We start from the raw sequence: 14,267 nt of genomic DNA, 5'->3' as shown, positions 1-14,267 counted from the left end.
TATGCCATCTAGGCCAAGTTGAGCAAATTCTGCAGACGTGTGCCATTTGTGGTGAAGCCCATGCCCATGTGCCTCATGTTGGTTGTGCGCTGCTGTCAGTTGGGGATCAGACTAGCTCCTGGAAGGAGTAGAAGCTGAAATTCCTCATGAGGAAGACAGAGTTTAAAATAATTTGTGACTCACACTGATCACTAAAATCTGAGTGGACTGCTGAGCAAATTCGTAAGATCTTTCTTAGTTGTATTTGTCATTTGATGTGCAATTTATAGTTTATATTCTACCATAACATGTTTAACTCAAGTTATTTCTGGATGTTAGAGTATAGGATAGATAACATTTTGTGTTAGCTTTATTGACACTTGTATAGTAAAAATTCCCCTGTTTTAACCTGTGGAAACTTGTGGCTTTATTCACTTAGTAAATAACTGGGATTTCAAATTTCGTCTCCTTTAAAAAAAAAAGCTGCTGGTTTCTATCACGATTGTAACAACGTTAATATTGCAACAAGGTTTTTACAAAGTCAAACAATCATAACCCATCAACGTGTACAATATAAACTCTAAACCTGAATGTTACACCTACAAGACATCTAATTTCAGTCCCATGTTCCAAGCTGAGGCCCAATCCACTTTAAGAACTGGTTGTACACTCTATATTTTTGGTTCTTTTTTTTTAAAAAAATCCATTTAGAAGAAATGGAGGATTAATTATCTATTCTGGTCTGAGTGAATCATTGTTTCTGCAGGTTAACTGGAAGTGACATCTGAGAGCAGGGAAACAAATACTCTGAGCTGCTGTACGCAGAGTCCACTTACATGAAATAACTGGACTGGTAAAGGAGCAGGAGGAGTACCTACTGCACTTGTACCTGATTGGACTTTAAACTGTCGATACTTTTTAAATTACATAATGCTGAAGATGACAACATGAACAATTGTTATTGGCTTTGTTACCGCACCACCTTGTGCCCTGTGAGTGCTGAACCATGTGCTTGCACAAGCTTTAGATGTGCTGAGCCATGCAATCACAGAAAAAGTGGCTTAGAAGAGCAGCCAGGCAGCATGGACATAATCATTTTTGTCATTATGATACACAGATACAAGCATGCACACATTGACTGGGTGTGAAACAACTAATAGTTGCCTTGTCTCGCTTCCCCTCCCAGGAGACAGGATGCCTGGCTATCCTGTGACATTTCATTCAACAGCTGACAAAATTCAACCAACTGTGGAGGAGCCAGCAATTGGAGGCATTTGCAATATTACTGTCTGTGTTGATAACTTATTAATGATGTACATTTTGCATTGCAGTCCTTCAGACATCAGAGAAATTCTAAATCTTGCCAGAATGCATAATTTTGAAGTAATTCCATTGGTGCAAACCTTTGGCCACATGGAGGTGAGTTTAGAAACAAAATAAAGCTCAAAGGCCAGGTTGGGCTAAATTTCATGAAATCTACTAAAAAGACTGATAAATTTTACTGTAAACGATAGGCCAAGATTTTCCGGCCTCCAGATGATCAGAGACCGGATGTACCGTAGAGGATGTGCCATGGGACTCCTTGGAAATCCCAATGCAAGAACTCCATGGAAGTAGCCTGGGAAGTTTCAACTTCCAATGGAAATTCCTCTGCATCTGAAACCCTTCAAAAAAAGTCTCCAACTGCGAGACTTCGAGGGCTTGAATTACTTACCTGGATAGTTAACCAGGAAATATTAGACAGGAAAAAATCATGTCTAACTCATGACCCCGCCGACTTCCCACTGCCCAACCCCTTCCTCCTGACCCTCCAACTCCCCCCTGACCCTCTGACCCACCCCCACCCTCCAACTCCTCCCCCACCCCCCCCGCCCCAACCCTCTGACATCCCCTCGACCTGACCTGACCCGATCCCAGCACCCTGCCAAATTACCTGCCCTGCCACCCACCACCCTGTCAGCCTACCCAGCTGGCACCCTGACACCCTACCCACTTACCTCACTCACACTCATTCCCTAACACGGTGAAAAGCTATTTAAATGTCCCAAAGCTGTTCACTGTGTTAGTGAATGAAGACTTAACCAAAATACAGCAGCTAGCGCCATACCAAGGGGATGTAACTTGGTCTCCCCAACAATCCTGCAACACGAAGGAGGACACCCAGAACAGATCTGAAGATGCCCCATTGCAGAAATGTGGAGCTCTAACTAGTGTAAAGAAACAGGAGTGGAGGGGCAATCCAATAGTGAATGCCACTCCTCGGAAGCTTCAGCTCACAGTGTCTCAAAACAGAATGGATAAGAAACTACAGTATTGACTTAAGTGTATTTGCTCAGAGTTTAGATAACAGATCAAAATTGATAAATCTTGTATCTAAAACTCTGCACCATTTTGCCATGTTTGTTAGTTTTTTAAATATAGTACATTAGTGTAACCACCGGGCTAACCTTTTTAGTACGGGTTATGCTACCCCATGCGCTAAATCCTGTGTTGGCCTTGATGTATTTGTATGTGGTAGTGCCTGTGTCAACATGGGATGCATATCTAATTAAATACTGAGAAAAACAGCAACCATGAGAGATTTCTGTGTATCAGATCCACAATATGTGGTCCTTTTGATAAGTTGAATTGCCTTGATTGATACTTTATTTTTAAACCTTGTTCCTACAGTTTGTGCTTAAACATAAAACTTTTTCTCATCTTCGTGAAATGAAAAGTTTCCCTAATAGCCTCAATCCTCATAAAAAGGAGTCTATGGAACTAGTAAAATCAATGATTGACCAGATCATGGCAATACATAAGGACCTAAAATGGATGCACATTGGATCAGATGAGGTACTGCAACAATTATGTGGAAGGTTTGATGCATACTTTGCAAAAATATTGTTTGTTTTTGGAGGCCATTCAGTTAATCTTGTAATATTTCATGTTAACTACTTTTACTTTTTTAAAATGAAACATGCTGATCTATATATTATCTTTAGGTTTATTACCTTGGTGAAGGTGAAGAATCCAAGAAATTGTTTGAGCAAAGCCAAACAAATGTAGATAGTCTGTTTTTGTCTCACGTGAAAGCTGTTGCAAGCTACGTTATCACTAGCCACCCAGATGTGAAACCCATCCTTTGGGATGACATGCTTCGGAACATCAGTGAAGAGAAACTTAAAGGTATCATTGTCTTGTTAGCGACTCCTTTTGAACTAAATATATGAAATGTATTGAACTAAAAGTATGAAAGAGAAAGAAGCACTTGGCTCTAAGTTCAGTTTTTCCACTGGCCTGCTTTCCAGCATGGTGTATGTGGTATGGGTCAACTATAACATGGAAACACCAGAACCTTTGAAGATCCGCAGTGGGGTCAATCAGGGTTGCATTTGGACACCAGTGCCCTTTTGCACATTCTTCTCTTTGTTGCTGTCATATGCTATCAGTTCATCTACAGAGGGTGTCTACTTGCATACCAGAACCAACAGAAAGCTGTTCAGGCTTGAAATCCAGGACAAAACTGCACCAGGAGCATCACAGAGTTGCACTCACATTCCATACTGAGGAACACCTTCAGCATCAAATGGACAGACTCTTTCAAACCAGCAAAGAGTTTGCGTTGACCACCAATATGAGGAACACAAATGTCATAGTCCAGAATGTTGCCATACTGCCATCAATCAGCATTGATAACGTATCTCTGGAAGTTGTTGATAGCTCTAAAATCGCTAGTGATCTTGTCACTTGATGCAGAAATCAATATGTGCATTGCAGCTATATTGCATTATATCCAAGGTGAGTAAGAGATTGTTGAACAAAGCAAATTGAGGATACCAAACTGCCAGTTTACCCCACGGTGGTGAGACCTGGACAACATATGTTACACAAGAGAAAAGGTGAACAGCTTTGCTGTCTCAGACATACCCTCAGCATCTCTTGGCAGGTCAAGGTCATCAGCTCAGAGGTCCTGGAGCATGCTAATTCCATCAACGTACATTACTAAGCCAAAGTTGTCTGTGACGGCTCGACCACGTTCATTGGATGATGGCCTTACAGCCAAAGACCTTCGATCTGGTGAACTGGCCACTGGGTCATGATCAGCTGAACATATATATCTCTGCTACAAGGACACCTGCAAGCAAGATATGAAGATGGTGGACATTGACACAGACAATGCTGAAGGCTGGGACCTTTGGAGACTGATTGTTTGAAGGGACATCAGAAGAGACGAGGTGAAATGGAAAGCTCAGCTGGCTGGGAAGAGGGCCCAGTGAAAATGGAGGCTGGCGAATTCTACATCTTCTCAGCCCACTGACTTCATCTGCAGCAGTGGGCTCCCAAGATGCACCACGTGATGTTTAACACAGAGTTGACCGCCAATGCGTAAACCATCATCTCACGAGATGGAAGACTGACAGGGCATATGCTCCTCCGTTAGTACCATTTGAGCATGTTTGCTGCAACTTTAAATACATTTTTTCTGGTCTGATTTTAAAGGAAGGAGAAAGACTTGCATTTCTATAGCATCTTTCACAACCTCAAAACGCCCCAAATCACTTTACAGCCAATTAATTACTTTCAAAATATAATCATTGTTGTAAAGTAGGAAACATGGCAGTGAATTTGCATGCAGCAAACTCCCACAAACACTAACATGATGATGACCGGATAACCTGTGTTTGTGATGTTAATTGAGGGGTAAATATTGGCCAGGCACGGTTAACACCCGTGCTATTCTTCAGAATAATTTCATAGGGTCTTTTTCATCTGCCTGAGAGGGTAGATGGGACCTCAATTTAAAGTGTCTTCCAAAAGATAGCACCTCTGACTGTGCAACAACCCCTCAGTACACCATTACAGTGCCAGCTGGATTTTTGTGCTCAAGGCTGTGGAAACTTGAAACCACAACCCTTCTGACTCAGATGCAAGCATGTCACAACTGGTACCTTTTTAGCAGACCTTTGTTGATGCAATGCCTTTTGCCTGCTGTAAGTGTTGCAGAGGGTGTTTATGTGTTGCTGCTACAATGTAACAAAGATGTAACTATATGTGAATTTCTTCATAATGAAAAATTGTCTTTTGTCACGAAATAATTTCTAATATAATCCTGAGGTACCTGCTGACCTTTGTCTAGTACAGTACCTCTAAACCATAACATTCAGCTGTTTTGAAAGCAATAATATATAGTTTAAAAAATATGAAGAAAACAATATTTGGAACCATTATTGTATAATCCCCAGAAAAATTATGGATAGAATGAAGTATTTCAAATACATTTCTAGTTTATTTGTCGTTCTAATCATTTCTGATAAATTACTCTATTTTATGAAAGCTTAACAAATAATTTTCCTTTAAAAAATGGGACCATCACAGTATAATTATCATATTTTTACCATAATAATGACATACTAGAACCTTCTTATCAAAGTATCACTAATGAACCAAAAACAGAAATGAAGTTGTGAGCTGAAAAGGTAATTCTAACATTCTGAGCCTTATATTTATTCTGAGCCCTTTTCAAACAAGCAGGGTAAACCTATGTTTCATTTTTCTAAATTATTTTACTTTTGCCTTTTGATGCAAATCTTATCGAAGCATTTTTCCTTTTATCTCCCATTAGAATCCATGTTGAGTCAATTTGTTGAACCGATGATCTGGGATTATAACGCCAATTTTGATATGGATAAAATGAGTAAGTTAATTTGATTTATTTTCAATCTCCATAACAATTAATAGCAATGTGAAAATTAACCAAGTATTTCTTGGCATTTTTTATATAGAGCAGCTAAACAGATGCAAGCGTGTCACAACTGACACCTTTTTAGCAGACCTTTGTTGATGCAATGCCTTTTGCCTGCTGTAAGTGTTGCAGAGGGTGTTTATGTGTTGCTGCTACAATGTAACAAAGATGTAACTATATGTGAATTTCTTCATAATCAAAAATTATGTCTTTTGTCACGAAATAATTTCTAATATAATCCTGAGGTACCTGCTGACCTTTGTATAGTACAGTACCTCTAAACCATAACATTCAGCTGTTTTGAAAGCAATAATATATAGTTAAAAAAAATGAAGAAAACAATATTTGAAACCATTATCCTATAACCCACAGAAAAATTATGGATAGAATGAAGTATTTCAAATACATTTCTAGCACACTGCATTTTTGTATATTGTTATATTTATTTTGGCAGAAGTAGTTCAAAATTGGGAAAGTTGTAAATTTGCATTCTAAGTTGAAGTGAGTGAATTATTAGCTATCATGCCAATTAAAAATGGGAATATAAAATATAGTAAAGACAAGCTTGGTAAACCTTATTTATAAATTAATAAAATCATGCATCAGATAAGACAAGATGTTCCTTTAATATTATTTCTTGTAAGAATTTGTGTCATGACAATTTATCAAAACAGAACTCATAGAGGAAAGTTATATTCAAAGTTATAAATAAATTTATTATTCATTATAAAAAAGGCCTTCACAAAGAGTATTACACTGATTTTCTGCAGCAGAAACATAAACCATTTCTGCAGCATATTCCCACAATTACTCTTTTCATAAGCAAAGTTCTGCAGATGCTGGAAATCTGAAATGAAAACAGGAAATGCGGAAAATAGTTAGCAGCATCTTTGGAGGGAGAAGCAGAGTTAATGTTTTTGTCCCTTCGTTTCCCATTTGTCTCTGTTTTCCTTTCTGTCACAGAACGTCCGCTTTGTTCCTTCCCCACTCTCTGCTTACTCCGCCTCTGTACTTGCTTAAAACCTATTACATCTTCAACTTTTTCCAGTTCTGACGAAAGGTCATCAACCTGAAATTGTAATTCTGTTTTTCTCTCTACAGATACTGCTGGACCTGCTGAGCGCTTTTAAAATTATTTTATGTTGTTTATTTTATTTTAACATTTCATGCTCTTTAACAGCGCATTGTCACTGACTTTGAAAACAAATCAACCCATTGGAGATGTGGTTTCTGATGACACATCTAATAACAACAATTAATTTGTAATTAAAAATGACAGTAAACAGCATCTGAAATTGATGTCGTTCACACTGCCTGTCAATAGGCTGAGAACAGCCTCTTTTATTGCTTTGCAGTAACGTTTATCCTAAAAGGTTCTGAAAAGTACTTTTTTTCCATATATGTTGTTAGTGTTAAAAATTATAGTAATAATAATTATAATTGTGTGTCGTAAACAGATGTTAATCTGATTTTATTCACTTAGTGCTTCAAATACATAAGTACCAGCGCACTGGATTCTCTCATATTTGGTTTGCAAGTGCTTTTAAAGGAGCTACAGGGGCAGCTCAGTCTCTAACGCCCATTAGCTATCACTTAGCTAATCACCTGCAGTGGCTGAAGGTAGCAGAAGCTGTGCCAAGGGATTCCATCCAGTTACATGGGATAGTACTCACTGGTTGGCAAAGGTATGTCAGAAATATGCCGTTACTACTATGTTCGCACCCAGTGTTTCTGTCTGGTTTTTTTATAGATTCAGTAGCTGTTGATCAGTACACAATCGTTTAAATCGATTTTACCCTCCCAAACAATGTTAAGGGACAGAATGAATCTGAAGGGAAAACACTTAGGCCAGGTCAGCGAGTGGGGGGGGGCGGGGCCCACTCGCCAACGCGTAAAATGACGCGGGATGACGTCGGGTGGAACTCCTGAAGTCACCTCGCCCCATTTCAATTTTCAGGTTGGCAGGGGCTCAGCCAAATCAGCTGTGCGCCCGCCGACCTGTCAATGGCCTATTGAGGCTATTGACTAAGTAATTACTGTAATTAGTGGACCTACCTGTCCAACTTAAGGTTGGCGGGCAGGCCAGGAGCCCTGGCGGGCATTAGAAAAAGCAGGAATCCTCATCCACAGATGGGATGAGGTCTCGTGTATGTTTATAAATTTTTAATAAAAGTGAAACTGAAAGTGATGGTCATGTCCCAACTCATGTGACAGTGTCACTTGAGGGGACATGTCAGGGAAATTTGTTTTTTTTGTTTTTAATATTTTTTAATGTGTTGCCGATCTCCCTGAGGCAGCACTAAGCCTCAGGGAGATGAGTGCGCTCTTTCACGTGCATGCGCGAAAGAGTGCACTCTTGGCTCAGGGAACCCGTCCCCCCCCCCCGCCCACACAGGGAACGCATAGCGCTTCCTTGTGGACGTCACGCTAAGTGGGCCTTAATTGGCCCGCCCACGTAAGATGTTGGTGCACCCCCGATCGGGGGCGCCGATCAGAGGCGCACCTCCACACGGCCGCTCTTGAACTTCCCCCCTGAAGGGGGGAAAATTCTTCCCTTACAGTTTAACCAATATATTTGGATTGAAATTCCATTATATGATCTTGATTATATCAACTCTCAAACAGTAAAGAGGAATTTCATATGCACCCATCAATGCTGTTTGCTCACAGAATTTTATACAATTTTGATTGTCCGAAGAACCATTTTGTTCTCAGATTAATGTGTGCTTTACAGTTAGATAAAGCCAAAACACTTAAAGTTAGCGGTAATAGCAATTTGCAAAAGAATAGCACTGTTATGCTCTTCCACCTCATTTCATTGCATGTCTTATAATATCTGGATCGTTTTTGTCTGTGCGGGCTGCTGATTTTTCTCCGAAATTGATAACCTATCTATGCAGAAACCATAGCTCCTTTTTGCTCTTTCTGGTTATTTATTCAGATTGATGCTGGAATTAAGCTAATCTCAAATGAAAAATCTTAACACAGGTTATACGCCAAATTGATTTTTTGCAAGCTGAAATTAACAGAGACTTGAGCATATAAGAAACTTTCGTAGTTCCCACAGAGGGCCCCAAGAGTGGCAAGGACCACCATGTTAAAAGACTACCCTGCCCTCCACACTGGCCCCCTCCACACCCTTGCACGATTGGCCCTGGTGAAGCCACCACACTTACCTCTTCTCTGGGGGTGGGGTGTGGTGGGGGGTTGAGGAGGGGGTGTGGTGGGGTGAGAAGAGGGGGAGGGTGGGGGTGAGATGGGGGTGGGGAGGGTGTGATGGGAGGATGGGGGGTGGGGGGAGTGTGGTGGGTGGGGTGGTGGTGTGGGGTGGGGGCATAGGCGGCGCAACCATCCCTGTTCTTCTTCCTGGGACTCCTGCAGAAACCACCACTCCCAGTGACCCTGCAGGGACTGCTGCCGAGCCTCTGATTGCCCAGCAGCTCTTAGAGGCGGGATCCTCACCCTGAAGGTCCTGGGAACTCCAACAGGAGGCAAGCAAGTGCCTGAATGGGATCTAACCTCATCGGCACCCCCACCCCCAGGAATGGTCACAGCAGGGTTGCCACCAGCTTTGCAGCTGATGGACAGGGCCAGTAAATTCAGCCCTAGGTGTGCACACAAAGTGAAGCCAAATAATCTAAGTCATAATTCCTTCTATATTTTTTCTGTTGTCTTGTTTTGCAAGGTATGATCATTTCTCCGTTTTGTGTGAACTACTTCCTGTGGGGATTCCATCCTTAGCGGTCTGTCTGCAAACTCTGAAAAATGGTAAGGCATATTATATGTAAAGTGCTTAAAGATGTTTTAAATAACCATTGACTTGCTGAGTTATTACATTGTGAAGACCTTGCCATCTGATTTGCAGTTGTCTTGGAGGGGATTTGTTTCCCAATGGTAGATTTTCAGGTATGGGTCATTCCGAATGAGATGTGCTCAGTCTGATTTAACCACTTGTTCTTGATTTAGAATGACTACTCGGGTGCATACGATTCTTGTAAAGCACTGTTCAAGTCTACAGTCTCTGTGCCCCGAGCATGGGCTGTGGACCCATTAATTTTCTGTTGTGCGTTCGTGGCATTTAGTAAACATTTAAACAGAGTTACAAGCAACATCATCAGAAATGCCATTTCCTCAATCTTGGCCACTTTGCAGGTGAAAGAAATTCATAAGGAAATCATCACCAAGTGTATTCCATATTCTAGACATTTACACTTAGTGCTGGTAGGACTTGCTCACCTTCTCAGGTTTTAGATAAACGTGTATAACAGCAATGAGGGTGGGAACATTTTAACCCCTCCCACAAAGTTTCCCTTTGGCAGTTTACTCAAATTAATTAGTATTGCTCACTTTCACAATAAATGCAATCAACTACCAAAGTTAAACATTGTTTACTTTGTAGTTTTTTTTATGAAATGAATAACCTCCATATTAAACAACCTGTCTTCCTAACAAAGCCCAGGTTTTCTCTTCCCAGCCTGCTAAATGTACATAGCCTGAATTTTTCGGATGGCGAGGTCTCGCTTCCTGCCATCCAAGGAGTCAGTGGGGAACACACCATGGGTGGCAGGGGGATGTCCTGCCTTAGAGAGCTGTCAGCCAATCAGATTGGCCGGCAGCTCTCCAGTTCCTGCAGCAACAGTCCGGGGAGCGCAGGCCCAGAGAAGTTCAAGGGGCCCTAGGGCGGGGAGGGTAGGGAAGGCCGGGGTTGGGGGTGCCACAAAGGGGGGCGATCGGGATCTGGGGCTGAGGCCAGAGGATGGAGGTCCGGGAGGCCACTGGACATTAAGCCCGACTTCAAACCCCCTTCCCACCCGAGATGTATCCCTGTAGATTTTACCCCATGCCAGCTCAACCCTCCCACCAGCCAGAAAATTGAGGCTGGGTGAGAAACAGCCCTTAAGTGGCCAATTCAACTAGGACAAGGGTAGGCTTCCCGTCCGAGACCTTGCCCACCCCAGCATAAAATCACTGTGTGGATGGGGTGGGCCCGAACCCGGAGGGAATCCTGTCCCTTCAGTTTCACACTTGCTAAAAACCCGGTAGGGGAGTGTAAAATTCTGGCCATATGTTTCAATTAAAATGTTTCTTTTTCAGCTTGTTTCGACTCTGGCTTAGAATTGAAGCTAAAGCAGATAATTCATTGCCTTTAATCACACATACAGACACAAATTCAAAGCTACATGTGTTTTAATGCTTCCATTACTAACCTCAAAGCGGAGTGAAGAAAACTTCAGTAAAATGCTGGAAATGATAAATGATGGTGTTGCACTTTGCCAGTGAACAAGGATAAATGTCGGTGCGTGGATGAATGTTGCAGAAACTACTTTCCAGCCCTGATGGGACTTAAAAATTAAACAGCTTACAACAAGTGACACTGAGCTTATCCCTTGATTTCTAACCATTTATTTTTGCTTTATACACACTGTGGGAAGATAAAAGTAAACTTTTGCCTTTAGTTTTAAACTAATAATTAATTGACAAGTTTTGGCGTGTAATTGGATGAATGAAAAATAAACTGTGTTGGTCCAAACCATAATATGAGTGCATGTACGGAGTTAGAATGTGAGCTAAGTGGAAAAAGAGCCAGGGCTGCAAAGCCCCTGGCTGTCAGCATCCACACCGTTGATGATGAACCATTTTAATTTCCAAACAAATATATATTTGTCACAGCACCTATATCACATTCTCTCCTAGTTCAAAAGCAAGGTTATTTGTTTTTTTGTGTATCATTTTAATTAGTACAACATACATTTATAATTATAGCAAGTGTGGGAGGAATACAATATATATACTTATGAGTTTTAGTCCAAAATTAACTCCATGCAGAATTAGAACCAATTATGGGCAAAATTAAAAATTCTCTCTACTTGCTTTTGAGTGAGTACACATGGAGATTTCTGATATACTTGTTCTACTAACATGAGTTTTAGGAGAAATCAATATTTATAGAATAAACTCAGACTCAAATGTAAAAAGTTTGGCACAGGAATTGTTATTGCCCCAGCTTAAAAAAAAATGACATTTTGTATGTTTCAAACTAGGCATATTCTCTGAAAAGGAAGAGGACTTTGTGCAAAAGTGTCTTGGATTCAAAACATTGAGAGTTAACTTTCTAAGGTAACTGATCAACAGACTTGATTTGGATATTTTCTGCCCTCTTGCATTTCAAATACACAAATAAAATCTGAAAAATTAAATGATAATTCATTGCAAATCTATCTGAATTTCCTCCAGTTTTAGTTTGAAATTAAACCCACAAGAGTTTATTGTTGTAAAAAACAGAAAGTTCTGTTTCTGTTTTATTTCAGATTTTCAGCATCTACAGTATTTTGCTTTTATCTTAGAGTTTGTCATTGCTCTGGTCTGTTTGAATCTGCTAATGTACAAGCGTCTATTATATGAAGGATATTTAAGAAAATGGACATTGGGAGAGTGTAGATTTGCTAAGATATTGCCAAAATGAGGAGATACAGTTCTGAGCTGGGGGGTTTTCATTAGGAATAAGATGGTTAAGAGATGACCCGACAGAAGCTTTATGGTTATGAAGGCTTATGATTAGACAAATAGTGATAGATTTTTTCCACTGGTCAGTAAGAGGGCACAAATTTAAGTCAATCGCAAAAGGAATTAAAAGAACAGCTAGTAAAAAATATCCTTACATGGACAGTGGTTAGAATTTGTAATTCTCTGCTACAAATCACCGTCAAAGTGAATCCATCAATCTTTAGACATTTGGTAGCACAGAACTTGAGTATTGCTGAAAAAAGAGATATGCTATCAAAGCTTTATGACCTGTACTCATCAGGATAGCTCGCAAGAAATTACCAACAGTAATGGGAGAACAACAATTTATACTGCATGAGAAGGGAGAGCTGATTGATTGGCAAGTGGACTCTGATTGGTGGAGGTGTTACCATGGAGCATGCAGCATGGGGCAGTTAAATGCCCAGTTTTGTTGAAATTCAAACAGGGCAGGTTGACTGTGTTTGGTCAAGGCATTGCCCTGAGGAGTGAGCCGGGGAATGACTGTTCTCTAAGCTTTTGTTTAGTTGAAAACGGCGCAACGTGTGGACACGTTCCTCCTGCCTGCAAAGGTCAGGGCCCTGTGTGAGCCACTCTTTCCTCATGCAGTATATTTTGTTGTTCCCCTGTTACTGTTGATAATTTCTTGTGAGCTAGATGAGCACAAGATGAAAAGCTTTGATGGCACGTCTCTTTTTTCAGACAAAGCTGGATTTCTGTTTTTACGATTAAACTTTTGTTAAACATTTTGCTAGGGGCTTACACTAGTAAAATAACTCAGGGACTGAAACACTAACCCAAAGGGCTGGACTTTATGCTCCTCTGCTGGCGGGCGGCATGCCTGCTGCCTTCCTGTCCCTACTGCAATTTTACTAGTGTTGGGTTTGGCATTAGGCTGCCTGCCTGCCAGTGAGCCAGTTAAGGCCTTTAAGTGGGCAATTAATGTCTGCTTAAGATCCTCAGCCTGCCACTATCAGGATTTAACCAGCAATTGGAGAGGCCTACGCTAGGCAGTCAGCCTAGCAGCTTTCCCCACACGAGCTCGGTGGGGGGGCAAGGGTCGAAGGTTCTTCTTTAATGGGTCCCCTGGACCCATTATAGGTCCCTCTCTCCCCAAGGCAACAACCCCCTGGTTCCCCTCCATGGCCTCTCAAACCATACCACCCCACCCCGTCAAGACCACCAGACACTTGGAAATTTCTGATCCAGCACAGCTCGAATCCTCAAGTCCCGAGAGCAGTACCAGCAGTGCCATGGGAGCAGTGACACTGCCGCTACTGGAGAGCTGGCAATCTCTGATTGGCTGGCAGCTCTCTGAGGTGGGAGTTCCTGCCCTGAGGGGTGGAAGTGCCACCTCAAATCTACTATTGGCTGCGCGTCAGCTGTTCTTTTACTGGGTGGGCTCCCTCCAGACTTTTTAGCTGAGGGGATGCAGGGATCACTTGCGCCCCATAAAATCTAGCCCAAATGTAAAAGACATTTGGTGTTGAAGTTTAACAGTGAACAAAGGTACAATAATAGTTTTCACTCTAAAGAAATTGACCAATCTTATTGAACATTTTTATGATGGACCATCTTGCAATGCCTGAGACCACAGAAGCGTCAAAATCTTTGCTTGATAATTATATCTTACATTGTTGCATCATTGTTGCTACATCATGTCAATAAAATGTAATATTAAATAAAATCAGGACAAATTTATTGAAATGAATTAGAACTTGAAAAAATAAGCAGCAAATGACATTTAAAAGGTTAAATTAAGAGGAAGGCAATGTATTTCTTTTTCAGCATTGAAGATGCTGGCAATTTTCCAGGCAGTGATATATTCAACCGTGTAACTCAGATAATCACCTCGTTACAGGAGTCTGTCGATAAACTCCTTGAAGAAAACAGGTAAGAGCTGTACCTTTTGATTTCTGTTTAAATTTCGTACATGTTGGCAATTAACACACTAACAGAAAAAGTAAAAAGTGTTGAATTCCATTTCTCTGTAGAGTTTAAGGATTGGGGTTTCAGGCAGGTGAGGCGGAACTTCTGGCCA

The 14,267-nt window shown here is 41.1% G+C and overlaps 1 protein-coding gene across 6 annotated transcripts in view; it reads left to right on the top strand.

The window, feature by feature from the left end:
* Window positions 1-14,267, top strand: part of LOC144699725 (hexosaminidase D-like) — a 45,215-nt gene that overhangs the window by 27,491 nt on the left and 3,457 nt on the right. For 5 of the 6 annotated variants that reach the window (XM_078570883.1, XM_078570882.1, XM_078570884.1 and 2 more), the window contains 8 exons: window positions 1,311-1,398; window positions 2,650-2,814; window positions 2,964-3,147; window positions 5,585-5,656; window positions 7,188-7,389; window positions 9,390-9,472; window positions 11,746-11,821; window positions 14,015-14,119. In XM_078570883.1, the coding sequence (XP_078427009.1) occupies window positions 1,311-1,398; window positions 2,650-2,814; window positions 2,964-3,147; window positions 5,585-5,656; window positions 7,188-7,389; window positions 9,390-9,472; window positions 11,746-11,821; window positions 14,015-14,119 (975 nt within the window). Of the gene's footprint in view, window positions 1-745; window positions 833-1,310; window positions 1,399-2,649; window positions 2,815-2,963; window positions 3,148-5,584; window positions 5,657-7,187; window positions 7,390-9,389; window positions 9,473-11,745; window positions 11,822-14,014; window positions 14,120-14,267 lie in introns of all 6 variants that reach the window. The other variant, XM_078570886.1, reaches the window with a different exon arrangement.

Source organism: Cetorhinus maximus, chromosome 24 (assembly GCF_964194155.1).
Source record: "Cetorhinus maximus chromosome 24, sCetMax3.hap1.1, whole genome shotgun sequence".
Taxonomy (NCBI): domain Eukaryota; kingdom Metazoa; phylum Chordata; class Chondrichthyes; order Lamniformes; family Cetorhinidae; genus Cetorhinus; species Cetorhinus maximus.
The sequence above is the reverse complement of the archived record's forward strand: the minus strand, read 5'-3'. Positions and strand labels throughout refer to the sequence as shown.